The sequence below is a fragment of the Danio rerio genome, chromosome 23 (assembly GCF_049306965.1).
Source record: "Danio rerio strain Tuebingen ecotype United States chromosome 23, GRCz12tu, whole genome shotgun sequence".
Taxonomy (NCBI): domain Eukaryota; kingdom Metazoa; phylum Chordata; class Actinopteri; order Cypriniformes; family Danionidae; genus Danio; species Danio rerio.
Window position 1 is genome coordinate 9,761,057 of NC_133198.1, and position 13,645 is coordinate 9,774,701.

The 13,645-nt window shown below is 37.8% G+C and overlaps 1 protein-coding gene across 4 annotated transcripts in view; it reads right to left on the reverse strand.

The window, feature by feature from the left end:
* Positions 1–13,645, reverse strand: part of lama5 (laminin, alpha 5) — a 206,831-nt gene that overhangs the window by 63,664 nt on the left and 129,522 nt on the right. For all 4 annotated transcript variants that reach the window (XM_073938014.1, XM_073938013.1, XM_073938012.1 and 1 more), the window contains 9 exon segments: positions 13,368–13,494; positions 12,930–13,069; positions 12,528–12,643; positions 10,406–10,617; positions 10,126–10,327; positions 6,029–6,173; positions 5,790–5,930; positions 1,309–1,470; positions 830–934 (listed from right to left, as the gene is read on the reverse strand). In XM_073938014.1, coding sequence (XP_073794115.1) covers positions 830–934; positions 1,309–1,470; positions 5,790–5,930; positions 6,029–6,173; positions 10,126–10,327; positions 10,406–10,617; positions 12,528–12,643; positions 12,930–13,069; positions 13,368–13,494 — 1,350 coding nt within the window.

The following is a 13,645-nucleotide window of genomic DNA, read 5'->3' on the forward strand; positions in this document are numbered from 1 at the left end:
ATAAATCGCTCTAGGGATAAAGTTCATGTGTGGAAAATTAAAATATTTTGTGTGATTTTTTACAATTAATAATATGTTTTGTGCTTACATCTTGTCTGACTTAGGCTTCTTATGGATAAATAAATATGACAGCAAAAAAAAAAAAAAGAAAAAAAAAGAAAAAAAAAACAGCAATAGCAAGCAAGAGCTTGTCTGATTTGTTGGATTATATTTTCAAAGGATTCCTTCAAAATGACCGATTCATTTAAAAGTGAGGCAAGTCATTGTCTTTATAAAAGAATCAAAAAGTCTGTCTTACGCTGCAGACAGGATCATTAATATTTGATTGGTCACGGGCTTTCCTAGAATGATTGTTTCCCCCCTTATTTTCAAGTCTGTCTAAGCTTATATTAAACTTACTATGGATGTGAGACTTTTATTTTGAAAAGGAGACTCAGATAAAAAGATCTCTCAGATAATGCCACCAGGCATGGATCTCAACTCATCAAAGCTTGTTGTCAGAAAGACAGATTCTAAATTTATTCAAATTATTTTAAACTAAATTAATTTAAAATGATTATTTATTCATTATTTATTCAAATTATTTATTCAAAATGACTGATTCATTTAAAAGTTTGGCAAGTCATTGTCATTATAAAAGAATCAACAAGTATTTGCTTAAAAAACTGATTCTGAGATGAACAAATTTTTTGTTTGGACGTTTTGTTGAAAACAGAAACAATTGTGTCTCTCAAAATGAATGTAATATTTGTTTAAATAATTAATTTTAAATTTAGTAAATTATTTTTATTCAGAATAAACTCAATTTTCAAAATTGTTAAACTGATACCTTGAGTATAACGTCTGGCCGAATGGTTTCGACCATCAGGAAAGCATCACCTCGCATCGTCTGTGTATGTAAACGGTAGCGCAGATAACCTCCGTATGAAGACACCTACATATGAGAAAGACAGCACAAATTCAGGTCAAGACAAGCATGTCTAAAGCACTGAAAGCCTAGTCAAAAGTCAGCTCAGCCTGTGTTTAATCTGACATTCGGCATCAACATTTAGCACCAGTCCAAACAAGGTGTGTGCAAGTTATCAGATAGAACCATTTATCTGACCCTTTTGTTTCCTGTAGCTTTAATGTGAGCTATCTGATGGAGATTCAGCTCAGCTGTCTGTCTGGCCCCGTACTGTCTAACCACAGCTAACCCATAAGCTTGGCTGAAACATATGTCCCAGCAGCTGCCATGACATCATAATAAGACAAGTCTAGGTGTACAGTAGATAAGCTGAGAGCAGGAACATGTGAATGTGGACTCACTTTATCGCCGAGGTAAGCCTGAGGAGCATGCCAATGGAGGTCCTGTGAGACATCAGGCACATCGCTCAGATCGGCCTCCACCAGATCCTGATCCAGATATGTGGACACAGGCACTTCCTGTCTGTCACTTCTCAGCAGCACCCAGCCTGCCATGTCCATAATCTGTGCAGATCAAAGCAAAATATGAGTACATTTGTATAGCAGTCAGCGATTACACTTATTTTTACACGCATTCAACAAAAAAAAACTCAGTGAAGGGAATGATTTTCAAGTTTAAGGGTCATATTATAAATGCTTTGCTTGAATCAGTAAAAGATTCAGAACATGCGAGTCTTTTTAAATGGTGTCATTGAAGGAACAAGCTCACTAAGGTCATCTGAATGCTATTATGACTATGCATGTTTGTATTTGTGTGTAACCTGTGATGACAACTCACAAGAAGATCATTAGATATCAGGCACGTGCACACATTAGGCTCAACCTGTGCAGTGCACATGCCCTTTGTAGTCTAGGATATAAAGTGCCCTTTCAAAATGATCAAAAGTGCCCCTGCGAAGCGACACACCCTCCGTCCCGCCCTTCAGAAGGCGCGCGACAACACCGCTCTTGAGTACGCGCGCTCAACCCACCCCCATCCGCCCCGCTTTACAGTACGCGCGCGACAACACATCTGATCAGAACGTGCGCGACAACAACAACACCATTCCCCCCCCACCACCCCCCCACACCCCACTCTTAAAAAAATGTATCCTGCACATGCTCTTTGGAGGGTCTCTGCACGGGCCTGTTAGATATGATTACTATGATATTGTACTTTGGCTTGAGACCCAGTTCTTGGGAAACATTTGCAGTACTATGACAAAAGCATCACAAATATCAGTGAACACAGTGACTCAATCTTTTTTCCAGACGACCTTTAATTGTGCATTCAAAATTATTAGTGAACCTTCAAAAACCCCGAGCAGACAATTTAAACAAGTTTAAAGGGGTGGTCCAGAATGTAATTTTAAGGCTTGGTTGTGTTTATAAGATGAAAAGCAATCTGTGCTCATGTTTCACTTGAAGTAAATCATGTTATTTTTTCATATATCTCACTTTGATTATACACAGCTACTTAGCTAACATGAAAACGACTGATATATTTCCTAGTTCCTCTGAAAGGCCTGCCTTTATGACTCTGATTGGTCATCGTCATAATGTGCTGCGATTAGCGGATCGGCTCCATGTCACGCCCGTATAAGCACGCGCTTTTCTGCTGTGTAAACCTCAGTCAACCTTCTGCCTGCTCACTAAAATAAAATATGACAAGTGTCTGTAACGAGTGAAAATGTGGTGCGGCTCCTTTAAGAGACCTCGTCTTTGTGTGTGTGTGTGTGTGTGTGTGTGTGTGTCTTATGTGTGTGTGTGTGTGTGTGTGTGTGTGTGTCTTATGTGTGTGTGTGTGTGTGTCTTATGTGTGTGTGTGTGTGTGTGTGTGTGTGTGTGTGTGTGTTTGTGAATGTGTGAACTTTCTGTAACAAGCGCATGTGCATAGGAGTTTTTTTTTCTTTTTCTCTGAGGCTCAAATTAAGTTATTTTCTGTAATATATTGTGACAGACGAATAAAATAGTGTGACCAAGACATCAAAAATAAATTTAGTACAGTTGAAAAACGTCCGCTATAGTTATGAAGTGACGTGCATCTGTTCAATACAGCGCGAGCTGCAGAAGTTGCGCAGAGTGTGAGTCACCATAAGCGAGTGGTGCAGACAGTCGAAAACATTTGGAAATGTTTTGTAGAAAATGCCTTTTGTACAATGCACTGTTATCGTTAATAGGGGTGCAACGATTAGCTGATTTCACTATTAACTGCGCTTTAATTTGTCACAGTAAATAAATCGTAAAAGCTTCTCTGAGCCGCATTTCTGTTCGGAACGAAACAAATTAAACAAAGTTATGACAAGTTGCCACCTATGCGTTAGTTTAAAATTCCAAGCTTGTACACCGGATTAACTATAGCAGCGGCCGTTACCATATCACATCTTTTTCACTTGCAAGTTTGTTATTTCTAATGTAATGACAATATGTGCGCACAAGCGGAGTAATGCGCTTGCGTCTTTCTGGGCGCACGCAGTAGAAAACATCTCAAGGTGAGAGTTATAATGTTGTATAATGTAATCTATAATGTTGCATCACTAATTGTTATGCAGTTTAAAAAAATAACATATGGATGTGTCTGAATGTAGAAGAAGCCTACTTAAGCAATACACTTATTTTGTTGTGCTCTGAAATACAACATTTGAATGTTAGTAAAAAAAAAAAAAAGTCTATTGTACAATGCACTGATATTACGTAGTTTTAAAATACAATATATTAACATGTAGCCAACGTGAGTGTCTTTGAGCACAAATACAGCATATAGGCTCTTATATGCAGTTTTGTCATTACTCATTTAGCAAGTTATATCTCTCTGGCTCTTCGTTTGAGATGCTTTTCATGAACCGGGCCATATGACAAACTAATTGAATAGCCCTGGTTTAAATTAATGGTCCTTTGTAAGTTAATGTATTTACTAACATTAACTATGTATAAATAATCTAGTAAAGTATTTATTAATCATAGTTCAACATTAACTAATGCATTATTAAGGGACAGACGAGTCTTCGCTGAGGTCCAGCTTTCCAGCCTCCGGCGCCTAGACTGCAGCTCTGCACAAGACATTTGGCAGGAGAAGAAATACTCGTGCCCAACTGAGCTTGGTTTCTCTTAAGGTTTTTAAATTCTTCACTTTCCCTAATTAAATTTTTTTCCTCGCCGCTGTTGCCACTGGCTTGCATGGTTCGGGATCTGTGGAGCTGCTCAACGATGGATTTGCTCTTCTGTCTACGGACTCTCGGTAGTGATTATTAAATCACGGTGAACTGTGCTTAACTGTGCTTAACTGAACTGTACTTAAACTCTGAAAACTGAACTACACTGTTTCAATTCACTATGGTCTTCTATGTGAAGCTGATTTGACACAATCTACATTGTAAAATCGATAAAAATAAAGGTGAATTAAATTTAATGGAATTGAATATCCAAAACTGTGCTTGTTAACATTAGTTTATGCACAGTGAGTTAACATGAACATTATACATAACATTAACTAACATTAACAAAATTAAATAAATACTGCAATAGATGTATTACTAATTCTTTGTTCATTTTAGTAAACCCATAAACTGATGGACCATTATCTTAAAGTGTTACCAAATAGCAACAACTGTGTAAAGATTAAAATAATACAATTAACAATGAAGGCCAGATTATGAATTAACAAATGTTGGTTTGAATGTGCACTAAAGATACAGTTAAACAGACCTGATGGCTCTTCAGTGGGGCGCTGAATACATTTAGAATCTGTTTTTCTGGCGATGAGTACTGAGATATTTAATTAGTTTTTTGTTTTGTTTTGTTTCATATTTGCAACAGAGCTTAAAAGCTGTGTGTGAACAAAAAAAAAAAAAAAACCAAAAACTGTAAACAGCCTGAATGAAAATGTAAATCCACATTTTGACAGAACGTAGTGAAGAAATTCTGGAAGAAATATGCCTCGTGCTGGAAGGTAATTACCTAAGGTATTTCAAGTAGATGTGATTTAATATACTTTTAATGATAATAATAAAATGGTCAAACAAACTATCAACAATAAATTTTATTATCAAAATTGTGTCTATTTGATTTTTAATTTTAGTGCCCTCTCTTTAAGCTTTGTTGACCCTAGAGCTGGGATTAATCGAATCACAATCACAATTAGTGATTAGATAAAATCGCAAGAGGCTGCATTATGAAATATGTATGTATTATGTAATGTATCCAACTCAGAGCAAATGAGTGACTGCCGTCTGTGTGTGACAATCTTACTAGCCAATTAAGTGAGCACATTTTCGTTCAGCCTAATCAGAATTCCACAACCGGACTATGCGGGACACACACAAACAGGAAAACGTGGACAGTTGGGATAATGGCATCTGCCACTTTAGAAGCATTAATAGACTAATTAATATCAAAGAAAAACAGCATTGAAAATATGAAAATATTTTGGTTTTAAAGTCACAGACACCAAACAGGTCATTTTTAAGAGCTGCCGCAGAATCGTTGCCACAGCTTACAGATTATTGAGCTGAAACTTGACTACAAAATTAAATCACAAATCAAATCGCCATCGCAATATCTGTCAAAACAATTGCATTAGATGTTTTCCCTAAATCGCACTGCCCTAGTTGAGCCCTAATGGGGGTCGTGTCCTCCAGATTGGAACCAAGATTGTTAGCATATCAGTTACATCAACAGATACATTAGTTACTTATCAATGAAGTTGAGGATCAAGCTGCATCTAATTATGCATAATTTTGTGTTGCTGCTACAGTAAGCAAATGAAACATTTGTGTACTAAAAGATTGTAAAGCACAATGGTATAACAATGACTGATTTCCTTGACATATCATTTTTAAGTGTACCTCACTTCGGCGTTTGTCAGAGCTGTGGCAGCGATCAGTGGCTCCAAAGCAAAAGCACTTGGTGCAGCCTTTAGCATTAGTGGGGTCCAGATGAAACGTTCCCAGTTTGCACTGGTCACAGCGAGGGCCTTCCACATTTTCCTGAAAGAGACCAAACATCAATATATAACAAAGATGATCAATTGTCTGAGTGAAAACAGACATAAAAAATAATGGGGCAGAAGGAGAGGAAAAGACACCTTGCACAGACAGCGTCCAGTGAAGGAGTCGCAAACATTCATCTCAGTTCCCGCCTCATTGCAGTTACATGGCCTGCAGTTGGGGTAACCATAGAAACCTGGAGAACACCTGTCACACTGACGGCCAACAATGTTGTTCCTGCACCTGAGGGGAGAGTGATGTAATTTGGTATGATGCAGATTAAATAAAGTACATACAGATCAACTGACACTCTATGATGATTGGATGCCTGTAGCTCGTGCTGGCTATTTTATCATAAGTGAAATATAACAATGTTTTGATGAATTGTTCAAACTTACTGCACATAAAGACCCAATAGACATTAGGTACTTAAGTTGTTGGCTTTGCCCTTACTTTTGGTTTACAAATTATATCTAAAAAAAACTGCCCTAGTTATTTACCATTTATCCAGTTATAGTTGAAATGAAAGTGACGTCAATAGATGACGCATGAACAGTTATAATGTATGACATTTCCTCACAGTCAGTAGAGCTCAAATCCACCTCCCTGTGGATTTGAAACGCTGCCTAATGAGGGGATGGTGTGTCAGCCAGTGGGCCGAAATAAAGAGTCCTAAAAATAAATACCTCTGGAATTCCTGCAGTTAATCCTTATATAGACAGTATTGTTATAACCAGACACAGTGGTTAATAATATCAGTCCATCAGGCAGCGCTTCACAGAAGAAAGGTTTGGCTCAGGCGTAAAAGCTCAGTTGTAAACAGTCCATTGACTCCATTTCAATCCAAACGACCTGACTTCAAACACTCAAGACACGTTTAGTCTCACAAACTCCAAGAATTTCTTCTCTAAACTAAAGAACTAAGTAACAAATTACAACGGATCTATTTTCACTGGCCTGTATATTGGTAATATGTTGTTTTGTTATGTTATTTTTTTATTTTAAACAAAAATTAAGCACAATCTTCATTTCACTTAATCATCTAGGAAAAAACTATTCCCATGTTGTTTGATTAGTTCACCTTGAGTTCTTGCTGAAAGTAATTTACCACTAAAATCAGACATTGCACGCAGGATCATTAATAATAGATTGGCCACATGCTTGCCTGGTGTAATGACAACAATGATTATTTTCCCCCTTATTTTAAGTCTATCTAGGCTTATATTTGTCACGGTCACCAGTAGGGGTGTAACGATTTATCGCGATACAAAAATGTCACAATATGCATCGTGGCGTTATGACGATTTTATTACGATATGACGTCCGTGTTCTCTTATTAGTTGAGCTGTTTGCACGTGAGCTACGTTCCACCTGCTGTCACACGTGAGTTCAGATTGCAGCAGCAGTAATGTTAGCAGACCAAGATGAGTGGAGTTGAAATAGAGGATGGCCCATCCTCTCAAAATCAGACGTCTGGCAACATTTCGGTTGTACAGTCATTGCTTTAGACTCGTCCGCTTTTTGACACGCATACTGGGTCAAACATCCTAAATTTTAAAGTCTTCACAGTGATTTACATACTTTGCACAGCGACAGGGATACCTCCTAATGGTGTTGAAAGAGTCACATACTGTATTTATAAGGTACAATTCACCCTAAAATATCATTCTGTCTTCATATAATGTTCCCGCCGCAAAATCACACATGACCTGAGCTGACCGAGAGCTGTTACTACAGAGGGCGGACTATGATAGACGGGCGCGTATGGCAACCCGTTTTAGCATTTAAACCTTTGTTCTGACTATCCATAAATATATTTAGAGATATCTCTAATTATATTTTGACTAGTCATAATTATAATTCGACTAGTCAGAATGACAATTAGAGATATCTGCAATTACAATTGTACTAGTACGAAATCAGATTGGAGATATCTGCAAATATATTATGACTAGTCATATTCCTCCAATGACTTCCATTGAAAAATATTTGCAGATATCTCTAAATGAGTTTTGACTAGTCACAATTGTAATTAGAGATATCTCTAAATGAATTTAATTAAATATGAATTAAATACCTGGAAATGTGGATTTTTTTTTTGCACACACAAAAAACGCAAGTGACCAAGCAAAGCCTTAAGCTCTTACTGTTAAATTCAATTGAATAGAAAGCTTATTTTTTTGCACCTTTACTTAAATTGTTCCTTAATTTTGTCTCTGTCATTTCAATAATATTTTTAAGAAGTTTTTAAATGGTTTTATTTTCCAGAGACAGGCCTGTTAATTTATTTTCTTAAAGGAGGTTCAGTTTAACAAGTTGAAACAAAAGAAATACATAAAAAAATTGTTTACTTGGTAAAATTTGCATTTCAGTTTAATTAAAAATTTTTATTCCAAATATCGTGATACATATCGAATCATGAACATTACATCGTGATACACATCGTATCGTGAGCTGAGTGTATCGTTACACCCCTAGTCACCAGTGATCTAACCACTATAGATCGCTGGAAAATCCACATGAACTACAAATCTGCCATGTTATGGACTACAGATCCAGTCATGCAACACACACACTTACCTGCTCCAAGTCACCATTGATTAAACACTCACAGCTGAAGCTGCTTTTTTACTGATTACTTGGACTACACAAACACACACAGTGTTCTGTAATGGGGATGTGACACTGACAACGGAGGTGAGGATCCAGATGCAGGTTTGTTAGATTGGTCAGGAAAGCAATGGTCAACATGCAGGCAATCCAGAAACATAGTCAAAGTAACAGGTGAGTGGTCAGAATGCTTGCGGCAGACAGGGCTAAATAGATACACAAGGCGAGGATCAAAATAAGGCAAACAAGACAAAGGAAATGCGTTGTAATGTCACTTTAACAGATAACAAGACTTTGCAACAACTGTGTGTTAGTGTGCTGTATTTACAGTGCAGTAATCAGTCCAAAAGCAGCTTCAGCTGTGAGTGAGTGTGTGTGTTGGATCTGTAGTCCATACCATGGCAGATTTGTAGTTCATGTGGATGTGAATGTTTTCCAGCTATCTATGGTGGTTAGACCACTGGTGACCGTGACAATATTAAACTTACCATGGATATGGCTGAAAACAGCTTTCAGATAATACAACCAGTCATGGATCTCAACTCAAAGCTCATCGCCAGAAAAACAGATTCTAAATGCATTCAGCGCCCCACTGAAGAGCCATCAGGTCTGTTTAACTGTATCTTTAGTTTAATGTGTATATTGTCGCATATTATACAAATCAAATTTGTTGCATATGTTTGTAATGAGGCAACAAACACACGTAGACTGCTAAATGTAAGTGTTTAATGCATGTTTATGCATTATGTCATATCACTCAGCTCTCACTGCCACTAAAGTGAAAGAGCAGCAATACACTTTCTTAAACATCTGTTTATGCAGAGATTAATATTAAATTTCTGCCTGTGTTTTCATATACGTTAAAGCTTCAAAAATACAACTCTAAAAACATCTGTCAGTTCGATTTGTAATTATAATTTTAATTCAGTCCACGTTTCCTCCACAACAAACTGGGTTACACTGTAGGCATAAAGATAGCTCACTCACTCTTAGCTAAAATAAACCATTTCTGGAGATTTTTTTAACTTACCTAAGCCTCATACCGTCTATGTAGATGTTAAAAAAACAAATTAACACACTGAATCAATCCAATCCTTTAAAGTCCGCATGAATCGGCCATTTTGTTTGTCATATTGTGACGCAGCACTTTGAAAAATGGAATACTAAATGAGAAAACAGTGGGCGTGGCTTGTTCTTTTCTACTGCAAGCTGATTGGATGTAGAAAAGTAGGCATTTCATTCTGAAAGATTGGGAAAGGGTTTCGGAAGTGTTATTACAACCTAATAGACACCTCATTCTTGCCCTTTCTGTTTGTCGTTAAAACGGACAGTTGGAGGATGTGGTTAAGTATGTTAACCACGTCCAACAACTCAAACAAACCAAATCTGAAGAATTTAGCTCAAAGAAAATGCATTTTCATATTTTAACGAAAGATTACAAGGGCAAACAATGTCAGCTAACAACATCAATATGTTGTGAGCTGTCAATATAGTAAATGACAGCTAACAACATCAATGTGTCAGTTTTGATTTCATGTGTAATTTAAAAGGAAGTCAACTCCATGAGTACGCTTCTATACCGTACCTGCATTGCCCGTTGTTTGTGTCACAACTGATGTCCATCGACGTAACTCCAGGCCTGGAGCAGTTACACATCTCACAGCCCACCAGAGGATGGCAGCCAAACGTCTGGGGCTCGCAGGTTACACAGTCTGGCTGAAGGGTCCGTGGTGGACAAATGCATTCGCCCGTCACAGGCTCACACAGACGCGAACCACAGTTACATGCTGGAGAGAGAATGAGACAACAATTTCAGTCATCGGTTCATCAATCCCTCATATCAAAGTGTGTTTGGAGACACTCACGTCTGCAGTTGGGGAAGCCGTAGTATCCCGTGGCACACTGGGAACAGTCTCGGCCGATCACATTGGGTCTGCATCTGCACTGTCCACCGAAAGACTCGCAGGTGTCACTCTCGGCACCCACTTCATGACAGCCGCAGGGTACAGCGCCGTTATTGAAGAAGGAAGACAGAGATACGGCAGAGCTCAGGCAGAACGCAGACGCTGAGGAAGGGCTGACAAGAGAAAGACGTGATGTTAAGTATTATTATGTATTATATTACACATGTGAATGGTATTTGCAAACTATATTTGATACAAGATTCTTTTTTTTCTCCCCATGTATTGGTATCATTTGTTTTTCCATATTATTTGTTTTTTTCCCTGTATGTTCACATTTTAATAAATTAATCAAACTGAAAAAAATATATATGAGAAAACTGTTATAAGAAAGGCATTTGTAGCATTTTTAGTTTAATTACAATTTTGGTAAAAATTTGGTTCAAAATAAATATTTATTTTTCATAGTGTACATTATGATACCAAATGATTGGTTAATGATGACCTAAAGACAACATTTCGAAAACTAAATTAACTTGTTATTGTATTATTTAAAATGTAATTTATGTTAATTTATATTAAACACATTTAATAGTATTTTTTTAATGAATCTAGATTAAAATGGCTCATTTGAATTCGGCTGAAGGCATTCAGAATATGTATGCTACCTAAATAATGACTAAAAGTAATTCTTTGAGAACGGGTTTCTCAAGCCAGGTGGCGCATTAGATCAGGGGCTCATCTCCTGTTTCCAAAATGCAACTGCTTGAGAAGCTGTTCTACTATGATAATTGTTGATGAAAATAAATGTTCAATAAGATGTATTTGCGTTTACTAACTGTTTATTCAGTTAAACATGAATTTTGAACTGTAGGCCTACATAAGCTTGAAACAGTGATTTTTGATCACCTTAATCTGACTAAAGTCATAACTGAACTAAACAGAAATGGAATTAATACATGCATTAGTTTGCATATATTAGTGGCATTATTGAAATAAACACAGCAATCAAACTATTACAGTCATGTAGGTCTTTTAAGCAATATTTTCCGACAAGATCCACACACGCGACTTGTCAGTAAAGGACCGCACACACACACTTACACACACTGGAAAATGCGGAAGTTTTTTCTTTCCGTTTGGCATGCGTTATTAAATTCCATAACAGTCTCACCAGTTCTTACTCCTTATTTGTTTTAATACCCCAGTTTGTCACGGGGATATGAATGAAATGTTCACGAGTTAAAGTGAAACTGCAGTTAAAGTCACCCAAAATTACAGGACATTACAGGACGCAGCACATTAATGCCGATAACGGCCCACCACTAGTATTTACTAGCATGAACTAATTATGAGCAATACTTCAACAGCATTTATTAATACCACCATATTGACATCTAAATTAATGCTTGTTAACATTAGTTAATGCACTGCAAGTTAACGAACTAACAATAAATGACTTTATTTTCATTACCTAACATAAACTATCATAAAGGTATACTGTAATGAATGTTTTGTTCATTGTTTGTTCATGTTACTAAACACATTAACTAACACAACCTTACCCTGCTGAAAAATCCAGCTTAATCCAGCCAAGGCTGGTTGGCTGGTTTAAGTTGGTAGACCAGCCTGGTTTTAGTGGGGGTTTGGCCAATTCCAGGCTGGTTTCCAGCTATTTCCAGCCTGGTCTTAGATCGTCAGGCTGGAAAATGACCAGCTAAATCCAGCTAAAATATGCTTGACCAGCCTGGTTTAAGGTGGACATAGCTGGTTTTGGCTGGGCTCCCAGCCTGGCTAGGCTGGTCAAGCTGGTTTTAGCTGGTCATCTCCCAACCTGACCAGCTAAGACCAGGGTGGAAATGGCTGGAAACCAGCCTGGAAATGGCTGTAACCCCTATAAAACCAGCCTGGTCAACCAGCTAAAACCAGCCAACCAGCATATGCTGGTTTAAGCTGTTTTTTTTTCAGTAATGTATTGTTAAGTTTTACCAGAATTTGAATATCCACAATTCAGCTTACTTTATACTATATAAATTTACAACCATTTCAAATATTTATGGTGCATTTCCCACACTGAATAACATACTTGATGTAAAAGCTGTTTTGTCCACAGTTACTGATGAAATCGTAAGATTTATCCAGCAGCTCCTCGGACAGAAAGCTGGAGCTGTAACTGCCCTCTGGCACCACCAGCACATAGTCCTAAAACATAAGCGCAAAGCAAGTTAATTTCAATGCTGAACAAAGAATTCATATCACCAAAACCAGGGGTGTCCACACTTAGTCCTGAAGGGCCAGTATCCTGGAGAGTTTAACTCCAAGCCTAATCAAACACACCTGAATCATCTAATCAAGCTCCTGCTGGATATACTAGAAACTTCCTGGCAGATGTGTTGAAGCAAGTTTGAGCTAAACTCAGCAGGACACCGGCCCTCCAGCATCGAGTTTGGACACCCCTGGCCGAAATAAACTACACAAACTCGCTCACCAGCCACAGTGTCTTCCTGTCAGGCACACGCAGCGTCAAGATCACCTCATGATCCGTCACATCCAGGATGATCTGATTCTCTGACATTACAACACTGCGGCAGCCATAACCATGAGGACAAAAGGATGCGTTGACATTTCCTGAAATAAAAAGCGACTTTAAACACTAGAACTGGCTGTTTTTCAAACGAGAGCCTGATTGATATCTTGACTACGTGCTTCATTCTGGGTTAACTCAGCATAATCTGACTCCCGTAACTACTTTGTAAAGACATTAGCATAATACAGTGACTTAATCAATTTTTTTAATCATATCCAAACAGTAGTTGTGTGCATAGGTAATATTTTTTAGGTTTACAACCACAGCAGGTGGTTTAAGTGTTAATAAATAAAGCATTTACAGAGCTAAAACAGAAGATGTTTATGTGTGTTTGTTTACCCTGCCATATGCGACCTCCGTTGATGAAGACCTGGACGTTGTACGTTGGATGCAGGGGCTGATGGTAATGCAGGATGAACACGTAACGTCCCAGAGCATGAACACGCGTCGAATACACCACAGCGTTCTGGGAAATAAAGCAGATATGAGGACTTGCAGACCTGCTTTTTTATTAGCATTCAAATACACTTTATTAGGTACACCTGTCCAACTGCTCGTTAGCGCACATTTCTAATCAGCCAATCATATGGAAGCAACTCAATGCATTTAGACATGTA